Genomic DNA, 15,918 nt, shown 5'->3' on the forward strand with positions numbered 1-15,918 from the left:
TATACTGTCATATCTGTTTAATGACGCGACGCATTTGTGGGCGGCGGTTTTAGGAGCGCCTCTTGCTTCCAAGCACAGCTGCACGTAACGTGCCATAGATATAGAAACGCTTTCGGGAGCGCAGAAAAAAACGCAAGCGCAATAATACGAGTACTGTCAGCATTTCTCATCTTTGTCTTTCCGCCACTTCCTCTTGTTCATCCGGGGATTTACAGCTCATTTTCTCGTGGTTCCCCCTTCTCATTATATATTCACCATACAAGTTGGAACCCCTTACTTTCGAATAGCGTACCCCACCCGTCCCCACATACGAACAGAGCGGCTGCGACTGCAGGCACCCCATGCTTATACTCATCAATTTACCACAATGTAAGGACAGGAACCGTGCTTTCAGCCAATGAACGCTGACTCTGGTTGCTCAGTGACAGGTGCAAGCTCCGCCCCGTGACGCAGGCGACCAAGAAATGCTCGGGAAGGGCTGTGGAGACCACGGAAGCTCAGAACGCCGAGAGACAGTGGAGGTGGTAAGGTGAAGCCGATACAGAGGTGCTGTTGAAGCGCAATAGTCGCGGAAAGCCAGACGATAAGGAAGATACTGGATGTTAGAGCTGGAGTTTGACGCTTGATTGTGTGAAAGCTGTAGAATTGACCCCTGGCCGGGACACTATCTGTCCGGCACTGTTGGAGCCCGGGCTTTATTAGCTGGTGCAGCTTGCAGCTATCCGTAGTCCTGGACAGACATAGTTCTACAGGAAAAAGGGAGCAAGCACCACCGGGATATCCTTTAAGCTGTTCTCTCAGTCACAGCTCCAGCCCCTGACTGCAGGGGAACATGGAGCTGCCCGCCGTTGGAGAACATGTGTTCGCAGTTGAAAGCATCGAAAAGAAGCGGATCCGCAAGGTGAGTTTAAGAATTCACCAGGACTGGATTGTACCGACTAACTTGTAAGGCGTATTGGGGGAGGGGGGCGGGATGTATCCGGGGCACTGCAATTATTTGGGGTTGGCACGAATTGAACATTCTCTTCTCTCTACAGGGTCGTGTGGAATACCTTGTGAAGTGGAGAGGCTGGTCCTCAAAGTGAGTATATACAGTGGTAACACACTAGGACATTTTGGGGGCTCATTTCTAATCTGGCATCGAGCCCTTCTGAATAAGAACGATCACATTGAGAGCCACAGAAGTCACAGTGACCAGTACTGGTGCATTGTGTAAGCTGCACCATGGTCACTTGCTTCCAGGCACATGCCTTTCAGACAGCGGGAGAATGACAACAGTGCATCCAGCCTGGCATACGTTAGAATATTATGGGCTTGGAGGGAACGTTGCCAGCTGTGCCATTCGATTTTTGTACTGTTTCTAGTCAGATGTCCATTTAAGGTCTTTGAAACCATGCAACACTTGTTAAACTGTCTCCTAGCACTCCCTCCCCCTAAAAAGCTGTTGATTCATGAGTTCTGCATACACCTATCACCTTAAAATGATATAGATAGAAAAAAAAAAATAGAATGTGGGATGGGGGTTGATTTGGCAGGGCATGGTATATTCTGAGGTCTTAGTTGGCACTACATTGGATTGGTGTGGGGGCAGGGAGCATACTGGCTGCAAAGGCTGGAATTTCTTTCCCTGCTCCCACTATGCCGCCCTTCTCTTTTCCTCTCTAGCGCTCTCTCTTTTTCCTTTCAGTCGTCCCCCTCTCCTGCTCTCAGACTCTTCCTCCCTCCCTATTTTTTTTACACTTGCAGCAGCACCCTCCCCTTTCATATGAGCAGCAGACTGTTACACACACATACTGGCTTTAAGAAAGGAAAGCTGTGTAAATGTTAACTTCACTTTGATCGGATTTGGATCCTAGAATTGTGTGCAGCCCTAATCAAAATCAGAGTGGCCTTCTGCCCTAAAATCCCAGGGCTGAGGATATATAACGAATCGTTATTATTGCAGTATCACAAATCAATAACCTGTAATAAAGGATACAAAAATGCACTTGAAAGTAATGCCAATTTTAATGATTTCATTGATTTGCTAACAGGCTGTATATAACACAAAAGTCGCAAAAAATTAAAACCAAACATCAAATGCAAATAAAGTCTGCTGGATAACGTATCATTAATCTGACAGAACCACACTAACATTTATGCTAATTGTACATACCTGCAGGCAATTCAGTTGGGTAAAAGTTTGTTCTGTAAAGTGTATACATTTCTAGTATCACCGGCCAGTGCTTGCCTTCTGGCATGTCGCGTATGGTGTCAGACCCCAAGTCTACATAGTTGCTATATGCAGAACTCCATTTATACCAATGCTAGAGTGTAATGCTCACTGTATTTTGTGAAATTGCTAGTATGTGTTCAAAAATGTTGGAATTTGATGGTCATGGACAGCTTGACAATGAGTGCTGACTGAAGGTCAGTTTCCATGTGTTTTGGCTGGACTGTGCCAGGCCAAACACTCAACTCTTTGCGGAAGTGTCAACCCATCCTCTTGCTAATGGGCAAGTTAGAGGTTTGAATGATAAAGGGTTGTACAGACTTATACAAATATTCCAGGTCATGATTTGTCCAACCTTCCACCTGCAACATCAGCTATGTAACAACCTGTGGTTGCAGTGTCCCCAGAGGGCCTTTACCCTAACGCTATTGAACAATTCCAAGATATATATATGTAAAATAGGTCACTGTTTTACTGAGCCCTAATTGCTGATGGGTCCAGTAAAGTTAAGATGCTAAGAACTCTATATGGTGCTTAATCCAAGGGGAGAATAGATCCTTGTTTTAGTACTATAATCACTTCTGTGAGCAATTTTCTCTTTAGAAAAAACATTTACTAATAGTAATTATCTTTGTTTATATTCCCACAGATATAATACATGGGAGCCAGAGGAAAATATTTTGGATCCAAGGCTATTGGTTGCGTTTCAGAACAGGTGAGAAGTGGTACATGTTTGGGAGCCCCTGTGCTGCCAATTCTAGCTTCTGAAAGAGAAAGTAATATTTAAGAATAGCCTGCTCCTTGTATATCAGGGCAGTTTTTTATGGTATGTATATATTCAAATGCTATAGCTCTCTCTGGATTTATGGAGAAGCATAAGTTGCTCAGCATCTTGATTATTATTGTGTGTGTTTTTTGTACAGTGCCTTGTCCCTCTGTCCCTAAAAGGTTTATTCAAGAAGTGGGGGAGGGAGGAGGTTCCACTGCAAGGTTACAAGGAAACACCCCTCCCTCCCCCACTCCAAAGAACCACAATTGGCTAATGCTGACGTTAAGTAAACAGTCTGTGAAACAGAGGTTCTCCTGCCTTGGATAGCATGTACACCACACTGTGCATCCTAATGAGATCATTAGCATGGAGTTTGCATTCCTACCCTTAACCACTGAGAAGCCCTTTCCTATCTTCTGTCATGCCACACAAGAGGCAAAACCAACTGCCAGTGCAGTTTGATTTGCTTCAGACTACATGCAGCCAGCTCTCAGTTACAGGCATGTTAAGGTTTCTTTAATCCAGTCTTGCACTATTATTTATTGCTCATATCTTTAGTAATGTGCTTTAGCTGTTTTATGTGTTAACTCTGTTTTTGCAGAGTTTAAATTGAATACTTTGGAATACACTGTATTATATTGCATCCATTTTTCACAGGGAAAGACAAGAGCAGATCATGGGATACAGAAAACGTGGCCCCAAGCCAAAAAATAATCTTGTTTCTGTAAGTTATATTGTAAGGGACTTGAATTTGTCACTTAACATGTTTTGAATGTGTTTACTGTATGTTCCGTTAACCTCTCCACTCACTTATATAGGCAAATATTCTGAAAGCTTTGAAAACATATTGTTAAAGCATAACGCCAGAACATATATAATATGTTTCTGCATTTGTTTCTGAGGGATCCACCCTGGGATGCAAGTGAAAGCAGTAAATGAGGAGTATAGAGTCAGTTATGTGTTTGGTCATTTTATATTTTTGTGCTCCAGATAGACATTCAATTTTGGCTAGAATTCTGCTAATATTATTAAAATGAACCCCTGTATTTTTGGAAACATGAAATTTTAATATTCTAAATACAGTATAATTTGCTAATCATTATAGATGCCATCGTTTGCTCGCCGCTCGAATGTTTTGAGTGGACTTCATGATTCCTCTGGTGAAAACCGAACCAAGTTGGACCTAGGGCCTATTCCCAAGAGCCATCAATATCAGCTAAACAGTAAAAAACACCACCAGTACCAGCCTAGTGGCAAGGACCACAATGAAAAGCATCATTCCAGTAACAAGAAAAAATACTATTATCAGCTCAATAGCAAAAAACATCATCACTACCAACCGGATCCTAAGCTGTATGAACAGTATACCATTGAAAAAGAGTCTCAAATAAGTACTGATGTCAGAAACAGGCATAGAGATTCCTTGACACACACACAGGCTGCAGATATGGGGACTCAATTGAAGAATGGTACAGATTCAGTTATTAGTGGGCCAGAAAGGAATGGCATCTGTAATGGAGTGTCCAGTAGTCCTTCAACAGAAATGTCCAGTAGTCCTTCAACAGAACTGTCCAGCAGTCCTTCAACAGAACTGCCAAGCAGTGGTGTTGGAGGGAAGATGAAAATTGTGAAAAATAAAAATAAGAATGGGAGAATTGTGATAGTTATGAGTAAATATATGGAAAATGGGATGCAGTCCGTAAAAATAAAGTCTTCAGAGGAGGACTGTGACATGGGAGATGTGAGGAGAAGGTTTGATTCCCCAGGCACCCTTAATGGGGACAAAACATGCACAGCCCAGGAAGAAAAAACAGAGCATTGGAAGAAGCGTGTGGAATCCCGGGTAAAGATACATGAAGGTAGTAAAAGTGTGGACAAAGGGTCAGTACATCTTGCAGGCCTCAGAAGGACTTATTCTACTGCCAGTGAAACGTTAAATGATCAACCCTTGCAGCTCACCACAAAGAGTAGCCATGTTCCTATGCCAAATAGGACCAGATCTCCTGTTTATGCAGGGGAGCCCTACAATGATTTAGTTTATACAAATCCAAGAAAACGTTGTTTGTCAGAAGCAAATGGGGACAAGGAGCTTTGTAAGAAGACTCTTACATCTCGGAGTGTGAGTGCTCCCGGCATAGTGGAATGCAAAGGTGGTCTGACCCCTCTTAACGTACCTTTACAGGAACCAGATATCATTCTCTTAGACTCCGACTTGGACGAACCCATAGACCTGCGCTGTGTAAAGTCTCGGTGTGACAGTGACCAAGAGGTGGACAAACCTGAGATTCAAGTCACCCAGAATCCTCAGTCAGTTGATGTGGATGTTTGTGAGTCTCAGTTTAAACCTTTCTTTGGGAATATTGTAATTACAGATGTCACAGCGAATTGCCTTACTGTCACTTTTAAGGAATATATAACAGTGTGACTCTTATTCCTTTTGAACTGCATATTCTAAACTGACGCTTTCCAGCCCAATTGGCATGATTTTTAATCTGCCCTATGGACACATTTATTAATATATATATATATATTATATATATATATATATATATATATATATATATATATCTCTAGAAGTGCCTAGCAGTGGCTGGATTCTAATAACTTGTGCCATCCAAGGATCATCATGACAAAGCACTTAAATCCAAGTCTGTTTTGAATGAAGCCTAGGTTAATAATTGTTTGTTTATTTATTTTATATTTATATACCTGGAAATAATCAGCTCTTCAATGTTCTTGTTCTGTCTGGGAATTTCTGGTGTTTAGCAGTCAATGTTTCAGTGTTTCACCTTATTACACAAACGAAAGAGAGAGGAGGGTGGGCTTTATACCTTGTATTTTTTGTTGTTTTTTTTTTAACATTTATTTGAATTTTGTTTGCAAAAAAAAAAAAAATGACGAGCTCTTTCTAGTATATGCTGCTATTAGAATTGTTAATGCTTCCTGTAGCTGCTTGGATGTAAAAAATAAATGGAGAATCGTTATGTGAGCAGCATGAAGCTGTATAAGAGAGGACTGGGTATATCCAGGTTCCGCTTCAAATTCTCCTCCATGTGTAAAAATATTGTATTGTGTAATTATAATACAGGGTTATAAAAAGGACTGTGTTTCCAAGTCTTGCTTCAGTATGTATTTATGTTCTTCATCTGCAGACTTACATTGTCCTCTGGCATGCACTCTTAACTGTCCCTTTAGTAGCGCTTTAATTGGAATTGTCACCCTAAGAAATAATTCCAGATCCTTTTCTATCATGTTAGACAAGGAAAATAAAATTGTAATACTTACACTATATACATTTTTTTAAAACTCTTGTTTTTTTTTTAGTCTTGGTATTCACAATCAAACGGGCATGTGCCATTTTGTGGACGTAAAAGGCAAGCTTTGTATCATCACAAAATCTTGTGTATGTGCTGGAATGGAGGACCTGATGCTCAAGCCCCATGCACAGGCTAAACAATGATAGACAATGAGTGCGAGGGGGAATGTGAGGAGCATGGTGAGATCTAGGAAAGATGCAGACTGGAAAGTGCAAAGTGATTGTGATATCTGAGGCATTGTCACAGCTTGCCTGGATTCAAACATGTGATCTGCTCTCTTCAATGGGGCCTATTTATTTATTTTCTGCTTCTGTCCCTTGCCCCTTAGAGTTTGTCTCACATTTCTGTGGTTGTTTTTCTGATACTGACCCAGCCTGCCTGAGTACGGTTATTCAGACTTTACTGGCTCCTTTGCATACCCCTGTGGGAGTTGCTGGATTCTCATGAGGTAAGACTGAGTAGTTGATGTCTAGTTGAGTAGTTGATGTCTAGGCCCAAGGCCTAAGGTGGCTGTTAAAGGCCTAGAACAGAATGCCTAGACCGGAATCCAGTCAATCCTCCAGGGGTTTTGGTTTGCCAAACGTGGCAGGCATGGAAGGCAATATATGATTAACTGTTGATATTTGTACATATTAAAATTTCATTGGGTTTCATTTATTGCTTTTTATGTCTGGGTGACAGATCCCCTTTAAGCAGCAGTTTTGAAATATTTAACAGGGTACTGTTAAGCTGTAATTCATTTTACTTAAGTCACCACCCATCCATATTTGAAGAAATTCAGAAAGTTGCTGAAAGGAAGGAAAGGAAGTTGCTGATCTGAGCTGCAGTATTTAGCTTCTGGGTTACAAAAGACATCAGACGCAATGTAGGGAGAGGGGGGCAATGTAATGTTTGGGGGCTGTTTAGGCATTTTAAAATAAAAGCAAGCAACTTTAAAGGAATGATCAGAAAGATAAACTTTAAACTATAAAAGAGCAGTGTCACAAATGCCAGCTGAGAATGGGTGGTTAACTGTGGAAAGATGAATTTGGAATGGTGACCTTTAGGGCTGTTACAGAGGGTCATATAGAGATCAATAGAATAGAGGGTTGCATTTGGAAGTATTAAAAACTCACTTAGCTGCATTTAAAAAAGTAATTATCTCAATGTATGTGGGTTTTTTCCTCACTCGGCATGTGTTTGTAAACGCGTGGGAATAAAACGCCTGTTTGTAAGAGCCCTTAGACTTTGCCAAGTAAAGATCATTGACTAATTTGGTGAGTGCAGTTTCTTTTGTGTGTGATCAGTGTAAGTAAGATTGCAAGGGATTGAGAATGGAGTTGTTAGTGAGATCCAGGCAGTTGTAAACAAGCCATTCCACAAACAGAAATAGAGAAACTGTACGACAGCTTGTAGCAGAGATGGGAAAAGGGAAGGTTTTTTTTTTTTGAGGATGGTAGTGATTAGAACTTGTTTGTATGAAGATGACAAAGTACCAGCAGAAAGATATGTTTTTAAAGGTTGTAGTATTTGTGTGGGAGGGTAGGGGAGGTAGGTTCACGGATACACTCTTGCACAAAATGCACATTTTAGGGATGTGTAACATAATGTAACATAATTTACTACACTCATTTTGAAAGCACCCAAGATTAGGGATGCACCGAATCCAGGATACGGTTCGGGATTCTGCCTTTTTCACCAGGATTTGGAGTCGGCCGAATCCTTCTGCCCGGCCGAACCGAATCCTAATTTGCATATGCAAATTAGGAACGGGGATGGAAATTGAGTGACTTTTTGTCACAAAACAAGGAAGTAAAAGATGTTTTCCCCCTTCCCATCCCTAATTTGCATATTGCAAATGCAATTCGGATTCAGTTCGGTATTCGGCCGAATCTTTCACTAAGGATTCGGGGGTTCGGCCTAATCCAAAATAGTGGATTCGGTGCATCCCTGCATAAGATTAGCCTATTTTACAAGTATTTTTAAATGTATTATGCAAAAAGAAATTCTACGTTCTGAGGCAAATTGGAGAAGCTTCAGAAGGAGTTGTTTGCCTTCCTCTTTAGCAGTTAGGCAAGTTATATATGTACATACATACATACATACATACATACATACATACATACATACATGTGCTAGTAGAAAATGATAATGAGAAGTTTTTAGAATTAAGCTACAACCCACTATAGAAATTCTTCAAACAACAGGCTGCTTCTCCTGGTAACTAGCTTTTCTGCAAGCTTTATTCTTCATTTTGTAAATAGAGTTATATGCTATACAGAGTATATGTTGTAGGATACTCCGTTAATTGAAAAACGAGATATACCATTTCTAGGATATGCTTACTTGACAGTTATTTTGTTTTCAAACGTCATTAGACTTGCAGCTTATCTGTAGAGGTAACACTATTCTATTGCCTTTACTGGAAGGGGAAGAGTCCATCTGCATTCTTACCTGCAAAGCAATGCCAGGTGATGTGCACCTGTGTAAAATATTGTCCTTCCACATCTAGCATCTACAAATTACTTTTCAAGTAATAACGTGAAAGCAAACATACATCCTATTTAAAACTTATGGAGCCTTTCATACAAGTGCCCCAAGATATCTCATGGATATTATAATGTGAATGTGGCAAAAGGTTCTACACCACACAACACAACATGCTAGGGGTTAAGTGATGTATCAAAGTCTCCAGGAGTTACATTTTTCTCTTTCAGTTGTTAACCATCTAACTAACCAGTTAAACCATTTACAGAATGTATTGTTGTAGGTCCAGAACCGTGTGGAGGCGGTGGTAGGAATTAAAGCCACAGAACTATTGGTTAATTGCTTCATACCTGAGAATAAAGTGTGAGTTACCATTTTGTTGCCTTTGTAAGAAATCTAATTACTTTTTCAGTACTGGTCACGTGTCTTGCACTGGCTTTTTTCAGGGGTCGTTTGAGACACTGCACTCTACAAAAATAAACAATTTAATGGATGGGAAATACAGTGTACCATAACTAGGTACAACTAATAGTAACTGATGAAAATCAAGCTTTCATAAAACTACAGTATCTGCAGATGACCGATAAAGGCTGATTGGTTGCTATGATTTACTAATCTGTCTACTTTGGTTGTTTGGGCTTTCTTGAGTGTGTACTACAATAGTTATGTTGATCACAATAAACTGGGCAAAGTTTAATAAGTCAATATCTAAAACATGGCTCCTAATATCAGAGCTTATAGCAAACCTCTGCTAATTAACATAGGACTTCAATACCTGATTTTAACCCCTGATTTTAACATTGAAATTGTAGAAATAACTGGATCATCTCACACACTAATTTTGCAAATAAAAAAACTTGGTCTAGAACGTACAATATCTTAATAAAAGGTAAAGTTGTGCAGCATGTGTTTTGATTAACTTATGTGCATATTAGGCAACAGTTCGGGAAAGCTAGCCTGGAACTTACCACTACCCATCATGCCATGTATTGTAGGTGACAGGAAAAGTGCAAACAGAATTAATTTTTCAGGTGCAAATCCTGAAAACATACTGCATATATTATAACAAGATAAAGGATTGCTTATTTAAAATAAGGAAGACTTGATATTTTGCGGCAGCTGTCTGCACTCTGCCTGCTTTCAGCAAACCTGTATTAATAAATGGGGGGAGGCACACCAGCATCTCCCCTCCTGGGCCCTACTTGCTCCATTGTCATTCAGACATGGAAGTAGGGAAATGGTGGCGGCTACAGACAGGCAGTAAGAACAGAACTGGCCTCTACCCGCTGATACTTTGCTTTGCACCATTAATATGGCACAAGATGCTCCGTGCTACCAATCCCTGGTCAGTATTTGTATGAGCATTCATGATGGCCATAGATTTGCGAAACAAAGTTTTGTACAATATTTGGTGCGTATATGGTGGAAGACAAGCTGACTGATATCGGCAGAAGACTTGGATATTGGTTGGCTCAACAATTGGGCTGGCTGGAAAATGTTGATGGCACCCGAACATTGGCCACTGTTAGTGCTGAAGCCTCTGGTACAGGTAGAATTCTATTGTTTCTACCTGTTCATCTGACAATTCCGTTCTAACAGGTTCGTATTGAAACAAACATTCTTTCCTGTGACCAATGGCGCCCTTGTAACCTTAGTGCTCTTGCATGGACACAGGACATTGTAAATTAGCTTTATTAAAAGTAATTTATTTAGATTATTATATATAAGTGCAATGTTCATCTTGATGTAGTTATAAGTGCTATAGAATGTAGAATCTACATTCTGTGGATAAAAGTACTGAAGTGCCACAAATCATAGATTCTACATCCTGCAGGACTTCACTTTGTGCGGGTAAGTTCTTCATTCTCCGCTCTTCCACAGCCACTAGGCAACAAACAGGCAAGGAGCAAGGGAGCCCTTGGGGGTGATAGCCCAGTTGCTGCCTGTACTTCTTGTGCCCCCTGGCATAACCCCCCCCCCTCTGGCGTGATGGCTGCATCCTCTGCATTCTCTGATGAATCTGCAGCCTGTCTACCCCAGGTTAGTGTGTCACAAACGCTTTTTACACTAACACATACTTAAATTTACACAAATACACACACATCTGGGTATTGGAAGGGTTTCACACATTCTCCGCGCTCGCACACATTAGCACATGCACGCAGTTTGCTAAGTGTGCTAAATGTTTTATTGGCATTATGAAAAGCATATTCATTAATGGCACTGTGCAATAACTTTATATGTTATTTTGTTGATTATATTCAGTTTTTCATGATGTTTCATTTTCAGTTCTGCATAGGTATTGCTTGCTTGTGCACCTAAAACATATTTGTCCAAGCAAAATTCAAACTCCAATTTCACTAGGTGAAAAAAATTGGATTCCTCTGCACACCATACAGTTTGGTAGATGTAGGCATAATGCCATTCTAATTATTTAGTAGAACATTTGCATTCATATTTAGAATGTTTAGTGTTGTTTTTGCTAGTTTGCAGTAGAAAAACATATTTACCCATTTTGCATTTGGCAGAATGTGTACTTTCTGAAAATATATAGTTTTCTAGGGACTTTGTACTGTTAGGGGTCTTATGGCACATAATACACATACTTGGTGCACATTCTGCATTGGCCTTGAAAATTCATACCCAAAAATTCATGCCTCAATATGCAACATAGTTTGGTAAATATATACTTATTGAGCATCAAACTGTTCAGTAGGTGCCTGTCATTCATAATTAGGATGTTGAATGTTGTGGCAAATGTGGGGCATATAACTCAGTTAAATGATTTAAAATTATTTTCAAAAAACTTAAAACTACAGTTAGGTCCATAAATATTTGGACATAGACAATATCTTTCTAATTTTAGTTCTGTACATTACCACAATGAATTTTAAATGAAACAACTCAGATGCAGACTTTTAGCTTTAATTTCAGTGAGTTGAACAAAAAGATTGCATAAAAATGTGAGGAACTAAAGCCTTTTTTAATGCAATCACTTCATTTCAGGGGCTCAAAAGTAATTGGACATATTAAAAAACTGAAAATAAGTTCATTTCTAAACTCTTTTCTGACAATGACAGCCTGAAGTCTTGAACTCATGGACATCACCAGATTCTGGGTTTCCTCCTTTTTAATGCTCTGCCAGGCCTTTACTGCAGTGGCTTTCAGTTGCTGAAAGTCTGCAGTTCAACTGCATCTGAGTTGTTTCATTAAAAATTCATTGTGGTAATGTACAGAACCAAAATTAGAAAAAAGTTGTCTCTGTCCAAATATTTATGGATCTTACTATTAACTGCAGGAAAGCTTTGCAATTTGATAGTGTGGTGTAGGAAGACATATTTCAGCAGAATTTTGTGACCCCCCCCCCCCCCAACGCAAATGAAATGCAAAATTCTGCTGACATTCAAAGGGTTAATATAAAAGAGGCATTTAAAAACAATATTAAGCTTATGTTGCACATTCTAGATGTCATTTGTATTGAAAATCCTTGATGAACTGGGTTCACTTTTAATAAGCCTTAGGAAGTGGTCTCTTAAGGGGCTGGGACTTTTATACTAAGCAAAAACAGATGCATGCATGCATCTTCTTTTATAGGAGTGGACACTATCATATGGAATGGGTTTGTTTCAGGATTTTCTTTTCATAGTGAAATTATGTTTACTTAAGCAAGCAACAGCTATGTATTATCTATCCAAGCTAAGCTTAGAAGAGCGCATACTGTCATAGCGGGTGAGAATCCCTTCTTATATGAACTGTTTACATTACGCCAGAGTTTAGTGGGATTAATTGTCAGTGCTTATAAGAAAACCAGTTTAATTATAATAAAATCTGTCATTTCATGAAAGCAGGCAATGCTACGTTTTCATTAAACTTGTACAGTATGGGACCTGTTATCCAGAATGCTCAGGACCTGGGGTTTTCAGGATAACTGGTCTGATGTGTGAGCCCAGACTGCCCCAGTCCGACAGAGGGCCATATAGGGCTGTTAGAACTATATTGAGGTCCCAGGGAAACTTGTGGTCCCTGTATGGTGGCCTGGCCTCACCTACGCCCTGCAGGAACTGAATAAGGTCTGTTTCCCTAGCCCACTGATGTTGGAGGAGAGGGAAAAGAGCAGAAATTTGACCCTTGAGTATAGCTAAGGATAGACCTAGTGGGAATCCCTGAGTAAGGAACTCAATGATAGTCTGCCTGGAAGCTTGTTTCCAGTAGTTGTAGGCTGAGTCAATCCAAGCTATAATGGTCCTCCAGGTCCTATAATAGGCCTTTATCATGGTTTGCTGGCTTTTAGAAGGATATTGATGGCCTGTTCCGAGAACCCCTTTGAGCACCACAGGTTGGATTAAAAAGCCAGGCCGGTAAATGTAACATTGCAAGATTGTCATGTTTGATTGGGTCTTAAAGAGAACTAAACCCCCTTTCTAATAAAAACCCCTACCCTCCATAGTCCCCCCTCCCTGCTCCCCCCTTGTTGCAGATTCTGCGCAGCATTGCTCACGGGGGCCATCTTCAGCCGCTTCTGGTCTTTTTCTGGCGCTTCGGTAATTTTCGTCACTTTCGACACATGTGCAGTTGTAGTGAACCGGGAAAATGCTCCAACTGCACATGCACCGATATGGAGCTTCCTTACTGAGATTAACGAAGTGATCACAGAGATCCACTTTGTTGAAAGTCCATGGTATGACTAAAGCATCCACATACGAGTCACATGCCCAGTCCCCCCCCCACAAGTTAAAAAGAAACATTGGTGGCCAAGATCCTAATGTTAAAGTAAAACAATGCATTGGTTGTAAAGGTTGCCTAGGGTGCAACGTTAGGGAGGGGCTAAGCACATACTTCTTTTGTCGTCAACCCCTAGTTTGTACCCATTTCCATCAATAGCCGCTGGTGTTCTGGTTTGCTTCCCCATAAACAAATCTTACCGATGCACCTGTTCATGCATACATGTTTTTGTTAACGCCTTCCCGAACATTCTCATCCAAAATGAGTAAAATACATCTTTCTTCTGCAAACTTCCAAACTGCAACACTACAAAGCTACAGAGACACCCAACTAAAAATAGTGCATATGAATGTTCACCTCTTACACTCTGGCTGCTGCAATATAAGCACCCTGTATGAGTATTATATGCCATAAAATCCCCTAACAGTATGAGACCCTAAAAAAAACATTGTCAGAAAGTACACATTCTGACAAATGCAAAATGGCTAAATATGTCTTTCTACTGCAAACTACCAAACTTAAAGCTATGCTAAATGTAGCATCGAAAATCTACTCAAAGCTTGCATTTTACCCCATTATATACCTCACAATTCATAATGCACCAACATAAAACATCCCAAATATGAATGCAGGAGTCTATTGAACAGATTGATGCCCAATATGCATAGCTTTACCAAACTATGTCGCATACAGAGGCACCTAAATTCATATATAGCATACTAAATTTATATAGGCAAAATAGATCATGAAAATCCAATAAAAAATTATAAAATCAATTCTTTTTTCACCTAGTGTAATCAGCGCTAAGAATCACAGTTTGACAATCACAATGCTCTCAGAATATTACTCTCTACATCTTACTAAAAGTTAACTCAAAGGTGAATAACCCCTTAAAGCTCACAATAGACGATGTTCGTCCAACATCAGTCAGAAAATCAATCTGGCAGGTTAGAAAATTTTCTTTGATCACTGAAATTTATCCATTGTCCAATTGTTTGCTGGACCAAGCAGTCAGCTACCCACAGTTTCCTTGGCTTCAACTAGACTATATCATTTGAAATGGTCTTTTTAATTGATGGGCAAATCTTAAAAAAGATTATTTCAAGATATGCTTGGACTTATGATAAGTAAAAGATCTATGGCCACCTTTAGTTCTGTGCAGGGCCAGAATAAGGGGTAGGCAGGGACATGCATAGGGCGCAAAGCTGGGGGGGGCGCCAGGCATGTACCTTCTCTACATCCTACCCCTAGTCAGGTCCCCTCTCTAGTCTCTGTCTGGCTTGTGAGGAACTGTGTGCTTGCATCTATTCGTGTGTGCTTGTGCCCATTTGATGCCACAACTGGCCAGGTTGCCTAGGGCGCCTGGCCCAGTGCTGGTTCTGTGGCACTTTTACCATTTCATCCACAGAATAGATTCTACGTTATGTGCAAATGCAATTTCTGTTGCAACAGGGTTAGTGTTTTGGCTATTTATATTATCTGCACTACTGGTTCAGACTCCTGACATTTTACAGAAGCCAGTTGGAAGAGAAATGACCCTGCATTAAATTGCAATCACACAAATAACCTTGCAAATCATTAATAACTGTGAAATAACTTTGAAAGCCATTGGAAATGTTTACTGTATTTTGGAGAGTTGTTTAGAATCATTTTGTTTCATTACGCAAAGGACGTTTTTTGGGTGGGCATCCGCATTAAAGGAGACACTTTAAACGGTCATCATTTTTAAGAATTTGGATTATTTGGATTGACTCTATGGGAGACAACCTTTCTGTAATTCAGAGCTTTTCCGTAATACAGAGCTTTTTCAGAATATTGGTCCCATACCTATATAATAAAATCCCTTTTCAAATTTAAAAATTAAAATCAAAATTATTTTTATTATTAAAACATCCATAACTGTTCTACAAAGTACCCAGCTGTCAATAATATATTTCCTGGCCATAGGCATAGATGTGGGGCAGGCAGTTACTTTCACTTTCCATTAAGCACATCCTTGATGTCACTGCCCTACTGTTATTCCCCCTTCCTCCTCACCATCTTACTGTGTAGCCACCAGCCAGTACATGGGCATATACAAGTTTTCTATTTAGGCACATAAACAAGGATTGCAAAGCTTGCCTTAATAACAAAATGGCTGCTACCTGCTTGCTGTGATTGTGTCATTCTAAAGGACTAAAGGAAACAAGATAATGTTAATTTAAAGACAATACAAATTAATTTGGATTTATTTTTTTAAGGTGACACACTCCATTCAAATGATAAAATAAATGCACTCAAAATTACACAAACATCAGTGTCATTAAATTGTTCATGAAACAAATTCACAGTTGAATCAAAATGATGTGCTGCAGAGAATAATGCACATTAGTGCTGTCCAATTTCAGGCCTCGGTAGGCAAAGTATCTGATTTTCCAAAACTGCAGGCAGGA

At 40.0% G+C, this 15,918-nt stretch overlaps 1 protein-coding gene across 2 annotated transcripts; it reads left to right on the top strand.

Annotated features, from left to right (window-relative positions):
• The first annotated feature begins 479 nt into the window (after positions 1–479).
• Positions 480–6,287, top strand: cbx4.S (chromobox 4 S homeolog). Of its 2 annotated transcripts, NM_001087480.1 has the most exon segments (6): positions 806–901; positions 1,038–1,081; positions 2,862–2,927; positions 3,639–3,705; positions 4,087–5,505; positions 5,551–6,287. In NM_001087480.1, coding segments are annotated over 5 exon segments (1,566 nt in total). In that variant the 5' UTR covers positions 806–832; the 3' UTR covers positions 5,407–5,505; positions 5,551–6,287.
• The last annotated feature ends 9,631 nt before the right edge of the window (positions 6,288–15,918 follow it).

Source organism: Xenopus laevis, chromosome 9_10S, assembly GCF_017654675.1.
Source record: "Xenopus laevis strain J_2021 chromosome 9_10S, Xenopus_laevis_v10.1, whole genome shotgun sequence".
Classification (NCBI taxonomy): Eukaryota; Metazoa; Chordata; class Amphibia; order Anura; family Pipidae; genus Xenopus; species Xenopus laevis.